The sequence below is a fragment of the Simochromis diagramma genome, unplaced genomic scaffold, assembly GCF_900408965.1.
Source record: "Simochromis diagramma unplaced genomic scaffold, fSimDia1.1 OVJJ01000641.1, whole genome shotgun sequence".
Lineage (NCBI taxonomy): Eukaryota > Metazoa > Chordata > Actinopteri > Cichliformes > Cichlidae > Simochromis > Simochromis diagramma.
In genome coordinates this window covers 65,198-79,718 of record NW_024387440.1, presented here as the reverse complement: position 1 = coordinate 79,718, position 14,521 = coordinate 65,198, and the positions used below count along the sequence as shown (strand labels likewise).

The 14,521-nt window shown below is 44.4% G+C and overlaps 1 protein-coding gene across 1 annotated transcript in view; it reads left to right on the top strand.

Moving 5' to 3' along the window:
* LOC120722522 (butyrophilin-like protein 2) overlaps positions 1-13,832 on the top strand; it is a 43,062-nt gene extending 29,230 nt beyond the window's left edge. Inside the window, exons 7-8 of the mRNA XM_040013535.1 lie at positions 12,192-12,527; positions 13,801-13,832. Of these exons, the coding sequence (XP_039869469.1) occupies positions 12,192-12,527; positions 13,801-13,832 (368 nt within the window). The remainder of the gene's footprint in view (positions 1-12,191; positions 12,528-13,800) is intronic.
* Positions 13,833-14,521: the final 689 nt, after the last annotated feature.

Genomic DNA, 14,521 nt, shown 5'->3' with positions numbered 1-14,521 from the left:
AGGTAACATCTTCTAGTTTCTGAACATGTGTTTGTTTAGCATGTGGCTAAAACACAGGCTAAGCTAAGTCAGTTCAAATATCAGTAAAAACCTTCTTTGGTCCTCATCTATAATCAGTCATATCTGAGTCACAATAACTAGAAGATGATTTCTAGCAGAAGTGTGAAAATCTCCACATCGGCTGGATTATATCTATAGCAGCAAACAGCAACTGATGCACAAAGCTTTGTCTCTGTTAATAAAGTTGGATCAGTTCAAATAGTTTGTTGTTCTGCACTTGAAAGCAGCATATACCGTTAACAAACAAGAGCTTCACAGAGCTTCAGACTATCTCGTGCTCTGTTCCCTAATGTTAGCAAGTTTAGTGACAAGTAAATAATATTTAAAGATTTCCAGGAGGGAAATACTCGTGTGTGATTAATTTGAAGTGTTTCAATATGAGTCAGTGAGTTAAAAAGTAGGGTTAGCATATATGACTGCTAAAAGTGTTAGCAAATATGCTATTTGAGCTGTGTAAGTTATTACGTTTAATGTGGAGAATCTAACAGATCTAAGCATGTGTAGCCCACATTCTGAAAAAAGTTTAAAGGCTCATATTTGTGTCCAAAATGTGAAAACTCTTTGACGGCAGCTTAAACAGGCAACTGTTGTCAGTTTAAAGATGTTTGGTCTTTATTGGATAGTATAGAGAGAGACTGTTATATTCTGGTCTCATTCACGACAGACTCCAGAATATCTATTTCCTACCCAACGGGGTAGTAAGTTTTATTAAGAAGTCATGCGACTCAGATTGGTCCTGTGCCATGTGCAACAGCAACATACAGCCTAACAATCCTTACTCGTGTGTCACTCTAAAACGTCCGTGCAGCAACACAATCCATTGTGGAACAAACCATCTTGCAAACAATAATTCACATTATTACATCCCTTCTCTTTTTCTGTTTTTGGAAAAAACAGAAGTCCTTTTTTGTTTTGATTTGTCCTTCTTCTTACTGAGGGAGAAAACAATATGAAACACTCAAAGAATACAAAAGCATTCCACTATTCAAACATGTACATTTCTGCAAGCTGTAGGGAACATCAATTTCCACAGAATACACAACTCGTCCCCTCAAACAATAAAGGCTGTGAAGTCCTCATTATGTAACATAGTCCTTGTACCGAAGTGGTGGAACCACTTTGCAGCCTGACCTTGTCCTGACACCCCCTGATACCTCGTCAGTCTTGATCTGTGCCCACGAGTTTCTGAAGGAGCTGTCACTGACCTGCTCAGTGCCCCAGTGTCTGTCATGGCATTTTCTTGATCCATCACGCCTGCATGTCTCAGGTGCCTCCGATTCCTCCTCAGGACACTTCCAGAGTCCAACTGAACCTCATAGGACCTCGGGTCAACAGTCCCAATCACCACTCCCCTACTCCAAGTGGAATGGCGGTCAAAAGGCTGAACTCTGACACTGTCCCCTAGCTTCAAAGAGTCCATGTCTCGTGCTGATCGGTCATAGCACAATTTTTGGCGCTTCTGTTTCATCTCCAACTCCCGCAGGGCTGGAATGACTTTTGGCCTTAGCAGGCTCGTCCTGGTTGGCAAAAGCGTCTGTGTCCTTCTGCTGAGCAGCCTCTGAGCTGGGCTGGTCTCCAGGCCTTGTGATGGTGTGTTGCGATGGTCCAGAATCGCAAGATACGGGTCCTGCCCCGCCATTTTTGCCTTTAGCAGCAGCCTCTTTGCTGTCTTCACTGCTGATTCAGCCTTCCCATTACTCTGAGGGTAACCTGGTGAAGATGTTTTGTGCTGGAAATCCCACAGTCGACTAAATCTCAGAAACTCACCGGACGTATACTGTGGTCCATTATCTGAAACAACAATGTCCGGGATGCCCTGTCTGGCAAAGTGAGCCTTCAACTTTCTAATCACTGTGGTGGACTTAGTGTCCGGGAGATAGTCAATTTCCCAGAAGTTTGAATAGTAGTCCACTGTGATAAGGTAGTCCTTGTTGTCAAGAATAAACAGGTCCGAGCCCACCTTAGCCCATGGTCTAGTCGGGATCTCAGGTGGGACCAAGGTCTCTTTCTGCTGTCTGTAGTCAACTGACCTGCAGATGTCACACTTAGTCACATAAGTCTTAATTTGTTCATTCACGCCTAACCAATACACACACTCTCTGGCTCTCCTTAGACACCTAGGTGTGTCGAGTGTAGTCTAGCTATGATCTCCTGTCTCATGGTAGTTGGGACAACAAGACGTTCACCTCTAAACACAAGTCCATCCTGACTACTCAGTTCATCCTGGAATGAGAAGTATGGTCTGATGTCACCGTCAGTGTCTCTTTTGCCAGTCGGCCAACCTCTGTGAATTGTATCTATGAGGATCTGTAGTGCTTTGTCCTCTTGTGTAGCAGTCCTTATGCTGTTTAGTCTGTCAGGTGAGATGGGTGCATGAGTGACCATGTTAATGCTCTCTATTTCCTCCTCTATGGAGCCCTGTGGTGAGCACTCTGGAAGATATCCCCTACTCAACGTGTCTGCTAATAACATGTCTTTGCCTGGCACATACACCACATCTATGTCATATTTGTGAATGCGCATAAGCATCCTTTGCAACCGTTTGGGTGCACTCAACAGCGGTTTTCTTACAATGGTCTCTAAGAGTTTGTGATCACTGTGTATCACCACTTTACGACCATATGTGTACTGATGAAACTTCTCCATGCTGAAAACTACAGCCAAAAGCTCCTTTTCGATCTGGGCATAACTTTGCTCTGTACGTGTAAGTGCTCTACTCGCAAAAGCCACAGGCTTACCCTTCTGCATGAGTGCTGCACCTAACCCTTTGTCAGAAGCGTCACATTGTACTGTCAGCTCTTCCTCTGGGCAGTAGTATTTCAGGACTGGAGCCTATGCTATAGCCTCTTTCAGTCTCTGAAATGCGTCTTCATGTCGAGTCGTCCAGTTCCACTCACTGTCTTTGTGTGTCAGTTGTCTCAATATGTCGCAGTGGTCAGACAGATGTGGGCAAAACTTTGCTAAGTAGTTCACCATACCTAACAGTCTCTGTACTGCCTTCATGTCTGTAGGTCTGGGCATTTGTTCTATAGAGCTAACCTTCTCTGGGTCTATTTTCAGACTTTTGCATGTCAGCTGATGTCCAATGTACGTAGTCTCCTTCTGTTTAAGTTTAAACTTGTCTGCGTTTAACTTAATGTTTTTTCTGCCTGCAACGAGTCAAAAACTGTCTCAGCTTCTCGTCATGGTCACGTACTGCTCCAGCATCTGTGTCCCCCTGACCCGTGATCAGCACATCATCTGCAATGATGTAGATCCCTGCCAGACCATCCAAAGCTTGTGTGAGCTTCCTCTGGAACACTTCCGGAGCTGGACTTATCCCCATTGGGATCCTCAGCCATCTGTAGTGTCCAAACGGAGTCGAAAATGTTGTCAGGTAGCTCGACTCCTCCTCCAGTTTCACGTGCCAGAATCCACTCTTCACGTCGCAGACAGAGAACACTTTAGCCTTTGACAGATCTGGCAAAATGTCCTCAATGGTGGGCAATGGGAAGTGGCTCCGTTGTAGGGCTTTGTTTAAGGGTTTTGGATCTATACACACCCTTAAATCCCCACTCTGCTTTTGGACCACAACCATCCCACTGATCCAGTCTGTGCTGCATTCTACTGGTGTAATGATCCCTCTGTGCTGAAGATCTTGAAGCTCCTTTTTTAACGGCTTTATCATTGCAATAGGGACACGCCGTTTTGGTAACTGCACTGGTTTCACAGTTTCATCCACCTGGAGCCTTAACTCTCCCTCCAAACAGCCATCTCCTGTGAAGACATCGGCATACTCTGCTTTAGGTAGAGTGGTGGCCCCATGATCGGAAGGTCGGGGGTTCGATTCCCCTGAACAGCTACCCTGAGGTACCCCTGAGCAAGGTACCGTCCCTACACACTGCTCCCCGGGCGCCCAATGGCTGCCCACTGCTTCACTGAGTGAATGGGTTAAATGCAGAGAGGGATTTTCCCCACGGGGACCAATAAAGTACACTTTCTTTTCTTAATCTGATCCATGTTCCACTCATTGGCTGCTGGGTGCTCTGAAGTAATGATGCTGTCCAGTTTCAAGAATTTTTCATTGTGCACTTTTATGAGTTTCATCGCTTCGCTGGCTCTCTTGCCCAGCAGTGGTACTTTACAGTCTTTGTCAACCACTTGAAACTCCAACCGATACAGTTTCTGATTTCTCGGGTTACGTAGCTTAACTTTGCATTTTCCCAACGGCTTTATCTTACTTTTGTTGTACATCATCAACACTGTCTGTGTGTCCTCCAACTGTGTGTTCGGGCTTAGCATGTAGATTGGCATTACATTACAACTGGCACCACAGTCAATCTGAAAATTTACAATCTCTTTGCCCATCAGCATGCCTGCAAAGAGTTGAGTGCCTCTCACTTTGTCAGTGTTCTTTGTAGTTGAATCATGTGTGTCTGCCTCTGTAACACAGAGAATGTCCTCATACTCATCACTCTCACATGCTGTCATGTTGTGTACATTCGTCCTTCTCTTCTGCTCTGAATGTGCCATGCATTTAACTGCAAAGTGGTTTTCTCTGCCACACTTTTTACATTTCTTCTTGTATGCTGGACATTTTTCTTTCTTTTTTTCATGTGTTCTGCCACAAAACTTACAGTCCACTGCGTCGCCGATCCGTTTCTGGCGCGCAGCTCCACGCACAGCATGCACCTCCTCCACTGCAGCTCCCGAAATGGTTTTTGCTGTTTTCCCGTGACAGCTCCGCAGCTTTGCAGTGCTGTATGCATGCATCCAGTGTCATGTTTTTCTCACGCAGCAGTCTCTCCCTCGAACTCGGGTTGTTAAGTCCACATACAATCCTGTCACGAATCAGTGAGTCCCTTATTACTCCAAAATTGCACGTTTTTGTCAGCAGCTTTACATCCGTCACATAGCTGTCGATTGTCTAGGTCAAGATCAAGGTTCTTTATTTGTCACATGCATAGTTATACAAGTATAACACACAGTGAAATGTAGCCTGACACGCTCCTCGACATGTGCAAAAAAATTGGGGGGGGGGGGGTGTAGAGGAAAAACATTATATATATATGTAGTATATACATTGGGTGAATGTGCAGTAGTAGCACCAAGCAGGTGAATTCTGTACATTAATATGAATAGACATCTGACTATTTTACAGGATAGACAATATAAACATATTTAAAATTAAAGGAATTGAAATGTACATTGTGCCTTGGTTTAGTGTCTGGAAGAGTCCTGACTCAGTCAATTATAGATGATGTGAGAGGGCGGGTGTGTGTGTTTAGGGCACGGATGGCTTGGGGATAGAAGCTCCTCTTGAGTCTCTCTGTCCTTGCCCGGAAGATGCGGAACCTTCTACCAGATTGCAGAAGTTGGAATAGTTTGTTGCCAGGATGGGACGGGTCCTTCAGTATCTGCGCTGCTCTAGTCCGGCATCTCCTGGTGTAGGTGTCCTGAAGCGGGGGGAGAGCAATCCTGCAGCAGCGTTCTGCTGTACGGATCACTCTCTGGAGAGCTTTTTGGTCCTTCACACAGCTGTTCCCAAACCACGATGTCATGTTCTGTGTGAGGATGCTCTCCACAGCGCCTGTATAGAAAATCCTGAGGATCTTTGGAGAGACCCTGAACTTCCTCAGTTGTCGTAGGTGATACAGGCGCTGCCTAGCCTTTTTGGTCTGGACCTGAATGTGGGCAGCCCATGTCAGGTCTGAGGAGATGTGGACACCAAGATACTTGAAGGACTGCACCCTCTCCACTGGAGCTCCATTGATGATAATGGGCTTGTAGTCTCTGTGCTGACCCCTTCTGAAGTCCACCACCAGCTCCTTGGTCTTGCTGACGTTCAGCTGGAGGTGGTTGTCCTGGCACCACGATGCCAGATTCTTCACTTCATCCATGTAGCCCACCTCATTGTTGTTGGAGATGGCACCCAACACCACTGTGTCGTCAGCAAACTTCACAATGGTGTTGGAGCCATGGGTGGCCACACAGTCTGAAGTGTAGAGGGAGTAGAGCAGTGGCGAGAGGACACATCCCTGAGGTGCTCCTGTGTTGATGGTGATGCTGTTGGAGAAGCACCCGCCTGTCTCACTGGCGCCTTGGTTTCTCGTGAAGAACCGATAACGCTCCACAGTTTCATTAACTACAGGATTGCAATGATTGTCAAACTTCTCAATAATGTCCTTAACTGTCCACCGATCTCTCGCCGTGTCGCCCATTAGCGTGTCTAGCAGCTCCCTGCCGCTCTCACCAACGAGATAACTGAACAGGCTTACTTTTTTCTGTTCACCATCTGAATCCATGGTCAGCTCCACATAGAGCATAAACTCGTCCCTCCAGGTCTTCCATGTCCGTGATAGGTTACTGGAGTCCAATACCAGCGTCGGCGGCGCTTTAAGGCCCTCCATGCCTCGCGGCGGTGCTAACTCGATTAGCCGCTAGTTGCTCACCGCTCCAACAGGCGTCTCCCGGGGGTCCACTCCGGCCGTGCAGCTTACTCCGCTACCTGCTCCGCTATCCGCTCCGCTGCCACCATGTTATATTCTGGTCTCATTCACGACAGACTCCAGAATATCTATTTCCTACCAAAACGGGGTAGTAAGTTTTATTAAGAAGTCATGCGACTCAGATTGGTCCTGTGCCATGTGCAACAGCAACATACAACGGCTGTGTCCCAATTCAGGGTCTGCACGCTTGATGTACGCGCACTACGCGTACTACGTACGGTGCGTACTATAAGTACGAGAAGTGCAGAAGTGAGAGGCTTGTGAAATGGGACGGTCTGGCCTTCGTTGTGCTGTTCAGGTTGCCTAGCAACCATGATACTAACCGCGAGAAACGCGAGATAGTATGACATAAATGAAGGACAAAAAATGTTTTGTTGGTCATGCATTTTTGTCATGACATCACTTTGATTAGCTGAGTATCTGAGGCTGAGACCAGAGGACTGTAAAACATGATTGTTGGGCTTCATTTCTGTACTGAACAGTCAGTTCAAGAGTAGTTAGTAAATAACAATTAGCTCTTGTTGTTCATGAGACTAAAGTCATCTCACTGTGGTAATGTAAATATAATATGGCCAATGTTATAGTATTGTCAGATTATTATGATATATATATATATATATATATATATATATATATATATATAGAGGCTGAAAGTACAAACATCACTAATGTCATATAACTTTGCCGACATGTGGCCAACAGCAATGTTTTAATTTTTTTCATTATTAAACATTCGCACATAAATAAGTGACATCATATTGAGTACTTACTATTGACAGTTCACTCTTCGGCCGCTCCCTTCTGCCGTATTTTGCGGCAAAATTATCCACACCCACCGCCGCGCTATGAATTGTGGGATATATGGGACCACGAAGCGTGCACCGGATCACGCTTGATATTTGGGGAAATCGACGGCGCATTTGGAGTATGCGTTTGAAGCACACTTTGAATTGGGACAGCCGTCGTCGCGTGGCGGTGATGTAATCGCACTTAAAATGCGTACTTCAAGCGTGCAGACCCTGAATTGGGACACAGCCAACCTAACAATCCTTACTCGTGTGTCACTCTAAAAAGTCCGTGCAGCAACACAATCCATTGTGGAACAAACCATCTTGCAAACAATAATTCACATTATTACAGAGACAGGAAGACAGATTGAGTTTCTATTGAATGGACTTTTTCAAATCCAGCTGTAGGCCTGTGTTTGTGAGCTCATTAACAGCTGTTTGTTTAGAGAGACGTGGTCCTCACAGGACAGCCACTACAAACATATGATTTTATAGAATATGATGCATTACTGCAGATTCAACACAATAGAAAGGATTTGAAATGAGCTCAGCCTTAAACATTTGCAGCAGTAATATTGATCCACAGACACTGATGGGAACATTTTTCTGCACAATAAGTACTTTGACTTTTCATACTTTATGTACAATTTGCCAGTACTGCAGTTTTGTGTGTAGTGAGGTGTTTTCATGGTGTTTTCTTGGTGCTTTTACTAAAGGAAGGCTTCTATCAAATTCTTCCAAATGTTGTCAAACTGAGCTGTGTGATGAAGTGAGTGTGACAGAAACACTCAGACTGTGTTTCTCTGCTTCATCAAGTCAAATCTGGTCCTCAGAGACTGAATAAAGTCCTGTCCCACTAACAGCAGCTCCAACAGTCTGTTCACTGCTTTCTTCCTGTCAGTCTTCATCTTTCTGCTGCGTCTCCTCTTCACACTGACCACTTTCTATCTAACAGTGAGCTCCCAGTGAAGCAGCAGCATTCAGCCTGTTAGAGTCAACACAAATGTCTCCATCCAAGCTCATGTTGTGCTTTGTTGTCCTCTCAGTCCCCCAGGTGGAGGTGGATTCAGGGGTGGAGTCTGTGCAGCTGCCCTTCAACACCACACTTCACCTGCCTGAAGACGCTAAAGTGGAGTGGATGGACAAATATGAGTTGTACTACAGGAAGGTCCACGTGTATGAGAACGGCTCTGACCAGCCTGAAGAACAGGACCAGGTTTACAGAGACCGAACAAAGATGAATGAAGACCTGCTGAAAACTGGAGACCTCAGTCTGACCCTGAAACACCCCACAGATGGAGACAACAGGACCTACACCTGCACCGTCTACAGGAAGGGAAACATCCTGCTGAAGAAACAAGTGGAGCTGAAAGTCAGAGGTCAGTGCTGTAGACACAGGGCAAAGGTCAGAGGTCATGTAGGAGTTTATTCTCTAAAAGCTTTTAGTTTGAATCTATTTTCAGTTCATTCAAATAAAATAAATTCTTTGATGTTTTGATCTAAAAGCCAAAAATGTCAGGCGGAGCAACTGTGTGTTTAAATGAACTAAGAAGACCATTAAAATGATCCTAACTTCAAAATAAAAGCCTCTGGCATGATTTGAGTTTGGATCAAATCAATAGTGTTGTTAGTTTAATCCAAATCAATGTAAATGTATAAATATCAATAGTTTTAAAGCTGCTGAGATCATTCAAACACTTTGATCCAGTCATTTGGATGTTGTCACATGTCAGGGTGGAGCAGCCATAAATATGAGGCTTTTATTGTGAAAATGCTGAGTGTGATGATCCAGAGGAGCCCATGGGGTGTTTGTGGCTGGATGCAAAGGTTTGTAGCTCTCCTTGTAAAGAGAAACAGCTTGAAGCTACAGAGGAGCGTCTGCAGAAGAAGACAGGGGAAAGAGGAAGAAGCTGAGGCCGCTGGAGAAAAGACAGGAAAAGGAAATCAGCTTCATTTGTTGGAGGCCGTTTGTTCATCACACTGAAATATTCCCACTTTAGAGACAGGAAACAAAGTGAAGTGTGGATTGATGTTTGTCTCCATGATTTGGGCCCTGGAGTCATTTCTTCATCTCCCACTTTAAGACATATTAATGTCAGCCTCACACGTCCCACAGTGGACACATTTCTATTTCTAGATGATATTTGGAGGATGCTCATGTGTTTCTATGCTGTCACAGCATTCTGCTTAAGGCATCTGACATCAAGATTCAGTTAAACAACAATTATAACTAAACAATTTGACGTAATGTTAGTTTTCATTAACATTAAATTAAGTTACTGGATTGGCAATCACACTCTATTAATATTACTCATTTTACCCCAGTTACTAAATAAGAAATTAGCATAGAAATAGAAATAGAAGAAAAAGAAATAGAAAAATATAGAAATAGAAATAAATAGAAAAAATAAAAAAATATATAAATATAATATATAAATATATAAAAAAATATATATATAATATAATAAATAAAAAAACTAGAAATAGATAAAGAAAAATAGAAAAAGAAATCGAAAAAAATATGTTGTTGGTTTTACTTAATTCAATAGTGGACAACTGCTCGCTTTAGTTGCGAAGCAAAAACGCTGAAACCGGAGAAATAAAACGTGCGAGGGGAACGATAACGACGACAAGAGTCTCCCGATCGTTTACTCTTGCTGTCCTGTGAACAACATCGGCGTGGTGTTAATTGTTTGCTGTTTTCGCGATCGCGTCGCGCATGAGGATATCACCAGGTAAACTCGCCACATTTTTAAACATTTTGTTGTTCAACAGCATCAAGACTGACGGAGTGTGTTTGAGATAACCTCAGAAGTGTCACAGATGACACATTTGGCATTTTTTTGCTGGTTTGTCGGTAGCAGCTCCTGAAACGCAAGACTGCCACACATCTGTTCGACCAACGCCAGTTGATCTAAACGCCAGTAGATCTGGAACACCGGCAGCCGAGTTCGCTAAAAGGCCTCTGGTGAACTTCAAAACATGTTGAGGAGGTAATTTAGCCATTTAAATCAGCTGTGTTGGATTAAGGACACATGTAAAACATGCAAGACACCGGCCCTTGAGGCCTGGAGTTCCCCACAATATGTTTTTCACCTTGTGGCAGAGTCGTCAAAATGGATGGTTTTACCACTTTCATAATGAGGGGTTATGGAGAAAAAATTGAGTGTTTGGACCCCTTGTGTGACAAATTTAACTTTTTGTTTTAATCTCAGTACTGAAATCACTTTGCCAAATTATTAAAGAGGACTACTGGTCCTAACCAGTCCAATGAGGATCATGTGGATAACTAAATGCATTTTTTAATGTTGCAAAGCCACAATCTACTTATGAAACACTAACCATGAACTCCTGCACCAAGATGCAGAGTACTTTTGACTCCCTTCAAGCATCAATGTCATAATAGAATAGAATAGAATAGAATTCAACTTTACTGTCATTGCACATGCACAGGTACAGGGCAACGAAATGCAGTTTGCATCCATCCAGAAGTGCTTTAGCCATGATATAGATATATTACAATATATATTAGCAATAGTATAGCTATGTAAGTATATTACAGAAATGGGTCTATTATGGTATGTTATAATGTACACGGTATGAAGTATGTTGTGAATATTCTATAACTATAAGTATGTACAGGCTGTAGTGAGTACAAGCTATGTACAGGATATGAACAGGATATAAATATGAAAAACTATACAGAATATGAAATAAATAACTTTACAGGAATCTGAGATATACAGTTATACAGAAATGGGAACTATGCAAGTTGTAAACAGTTGTAGGATTAAAAATTATCGTATGTACAGAATGATTATTTACACAGAGCTATACAGTAGTGCAGTTAAGATAAGTGAGGGTGTAGATAGTTTCTACAGAGGCTATATAAAGTGCTAGTGGTTGTGAGTGGTGGTTCAGTCCATGTTATTATTGTGTGTTTGAGGGTACAGTTGTCCATTGTGGGTGTGTGTATGTTCAGTCCATGAGTTAATGTGGGTCAGATGTCAGGAGGCAGAGTTCAGGAGTCTGACAGCTGTGGGGAAGAAGCTGTTCCGGTACCTGGTGGTCTTAGTCCGGAGGCTCCTGTAGCGCCTCCCAGAGGGCAGGAGGTTGAAGAGTCCATGTGATGGGTGACTGGGGTCTTTGATGATTTTCCCAGCCCTTTTCAGACACCGCTTCCTGTAGATGTCTTTTATGGCAGGAAGTGGTGCTCCGGCGATGCACTGGGCAGTTTTCAGGACCCTCTGCAACGCCTTCCGGTCCGAGGCAGAGCAGTTCCCGCACCAGACTGTTATACAGTTGGTCAGGATGCTCTCGATGGTGCAACGATAGAAGTTCACCAGGATGTCTGAGGACAGGTGGTTCTTCCTCAGAGTCCTCAAGAAGAAGAGGCGCTGGTGAGCCTTCTTGACCAGCTTGGAGCAGTTGGTCGTCCAGGTGAGATCCTCGGAGATGTGGACTCCCAGGAACTTGAAGCTGCTCACACGCTCCACAGCCGTCCCCTTAATGTGGATGGGTGGATGTGGGTCAGCATTCCTCCTGTAGTCCACGATGAGCTCCTTGGTCTTCTCGGTGTTAAGCAGCAGGTTGTTTCTGTCGCACCACTCAGCCAGACGATCCACCTCCTCCCTGTAGGCGGCCTCATCGTTGTCACTGATGCCACTAACAGCAGCTCCAACAGTGTGTTCACTGCTTTCTTCCTGTCAGTCTTCATCTTTCTGCTGCGTCTCCTCTTCACACTGACCACTTTCTATCTAACAGTGAGCTCCCAGTGAAGCAGCAGCATTCAGCCTGTTAGAGTCAACACAAATGTCTCCATCCAAGCTCATGTTGTGCTTTGTTGTCCTCTCAGTCCCCCAGGTGGAGGTGGATTCAGGGGTGGAGTCTGTGCAGCTGCCCTTCAACACCACACTTCACCTGCCTGAAGACGCTAAAGTGGAGTGGATGGACAAATATGAGTTCTACTACAGGAAGGTCCACGTGTATGAGAACGGCTCTGACCAGCCTCACAAACAGCACCAGCGTTACAGAGACCGAATGAAGATGAATGAAGACCTGCTGAAAACTGGAGACCTCAGTCTGACCCTGAAACACCCCACAGATGGAGACAACTGGACCTACACCTGCACCGTCTACAGCAGGGAGGGAAATATCCTGCTGAAGAGACAAGTGGAGCTGAAAGTCAGAGGTCAGTGCTGTAGATACAGGTCAAAGGTCAGAGGTCATGTAGGAGTTTATTCTCTAAAAGCTTTTAGTTTGAATCTATTTTCAGTTCATTCAAATAAAATAAATTCTTTGATGTTTTGATCTAAAAGCCAAAAATGTCAGGCGGAGCAACTGTGTGTTTAAATGAACTAAGAAGACCATTAAAATGATCCTACCTTCAAAATAAAAGCCTCTGGCATGATTTGAGTTGTGTGATTGAGAGTGAATGAAAGTGAGTGATGGAGGCAGCAGGAAACTAACAGGCTGTTTGTTCTGAGAGGTCACATGACTGTTGTTCTCAGCAGAGTCTGATGATTTGATGAGACCATGAGAGCGGCTTCAGTTCCTCATCAGAAAGAGTCTGACAGAAGCTCCTCCCTCTATACCCCAGTAGACTTCTATTAGACTGCTCCAGATTCCTGAGAGTTCACACAGAAAACTTTACAAACAGCCAAAGAAAAACTATTGAAAAGCTTCAAGATCACAAAGAGCTCTTTCACAGCACATATGAGCCATTAAGAAGTGCACATTTGTGTTTCCCACAGTCCATCATCCAATAATATCAAAGGAGAAACTGTGAGGTAAAAAGCCTTCAGCTCTTTTTGAAGGAAGCAAAAAGACTTTGGTCCTGAGAGATGGTTCAAAACACAACTCAGACCTACCAAAGTATTATTTGTGCCAAACACATGAAGCCTTCAACTTTGTATGTGTCCAGTCAGTGTGGCAATAGAAGTCACTGTGAGGATTTTCAATGTGCTGTCAAAGAGCATCCAAACAGTCAGGTGAGGATGAAGAGAATTAGTGTGGATGGACAGAAAATCCATATCCAGTGTGATTTAGGAGCAGTTCATATATAATGAGTGAAATGAAAGAAGAGCACAGACAGGAAGAACATGAGTGAGCAGACATTTTGGAGCTGCTGATCCACACAGGGCTGGATGGAAGGAGTGGGAGTCCATGATGGCTCAAAGTCTCTGATCTAACTGTTCCTGAGCCTCTCCCCCTGCCTCCTCTTTGGATCTTCTCCTCCTCTTCTTCCTTATCTGCCTCCTCCACCACTGCTCTCTCCTCCCTCATCTCCTCCTCAGCTGAACTGAAGTCAGGGCTGTAACATGAGGAAACGTGCAGAAATGACTGAGTCAGCATGTTGTTGAAGTGAGTTGAGTGATGGTGAGCAGATTAGATGTGCGAGCCTCCCTGTAGAGAAAAGCAGATCTTCTCCAGAGTTTCCCACCTCATGTTTTCCTGTGTCACAGCTGATTGTCACATCCTGGCTGTCACTAAATGAGTGGTCCAAAGGTGGAAGGAGGAGCACAGTTAGATTGTTCACCTCCTAACCTGTGAAATCAACCAGCTGAATGAAAAACACTGTGATCCTATGAGCTGCTATCAGGGCTGCTCCATTCTCAGGATTCTCATCTGGATGATTGAAGCAGATTATTGATGAAGTCAGCAAACAGCTTTCAAAATGGCTCTTTTTCCAGGGGAACTCCCTGAAATGTAAATCTCATTGGAATGAAGAAGAAGTCCAAAGGCGTGGTTAGGCCCAGACTTGTGGCTGTTTTCAATGTAAAGCCCATGTTGCAGGCAGCTGCTGCTCCTTACTGGCCCACAGTCTCCACTGATGGATGTGTCAGCTCACTTGTACTGTAGCCACGGGGAGAGCGATGGAGAGGTGAAGCTGACAACCAGAGGTGTAGTGCTATTTGTTGAAGTAGCCCAGCTGTGCCATGGAAGCACAAGTTTCCAGAGATGATTGGACTCTGAGCAGAAATGATCCATGTTGGACTGAATTGAAGAACAGATCATAAAGTCCTCTGTGTGCCCAGCCCGTCTGTCTGAGCATCTTCATCAGTGTGCAGCTGATCTACAGCTAATGTGCTGATTGATGAGCAGCCTGTTCATGGTGATGATGAGAAACAGATTGGATTCAAAGCACAAATGAGTGAAAAAGGAGCAGCAGCCATGATAGAGCGA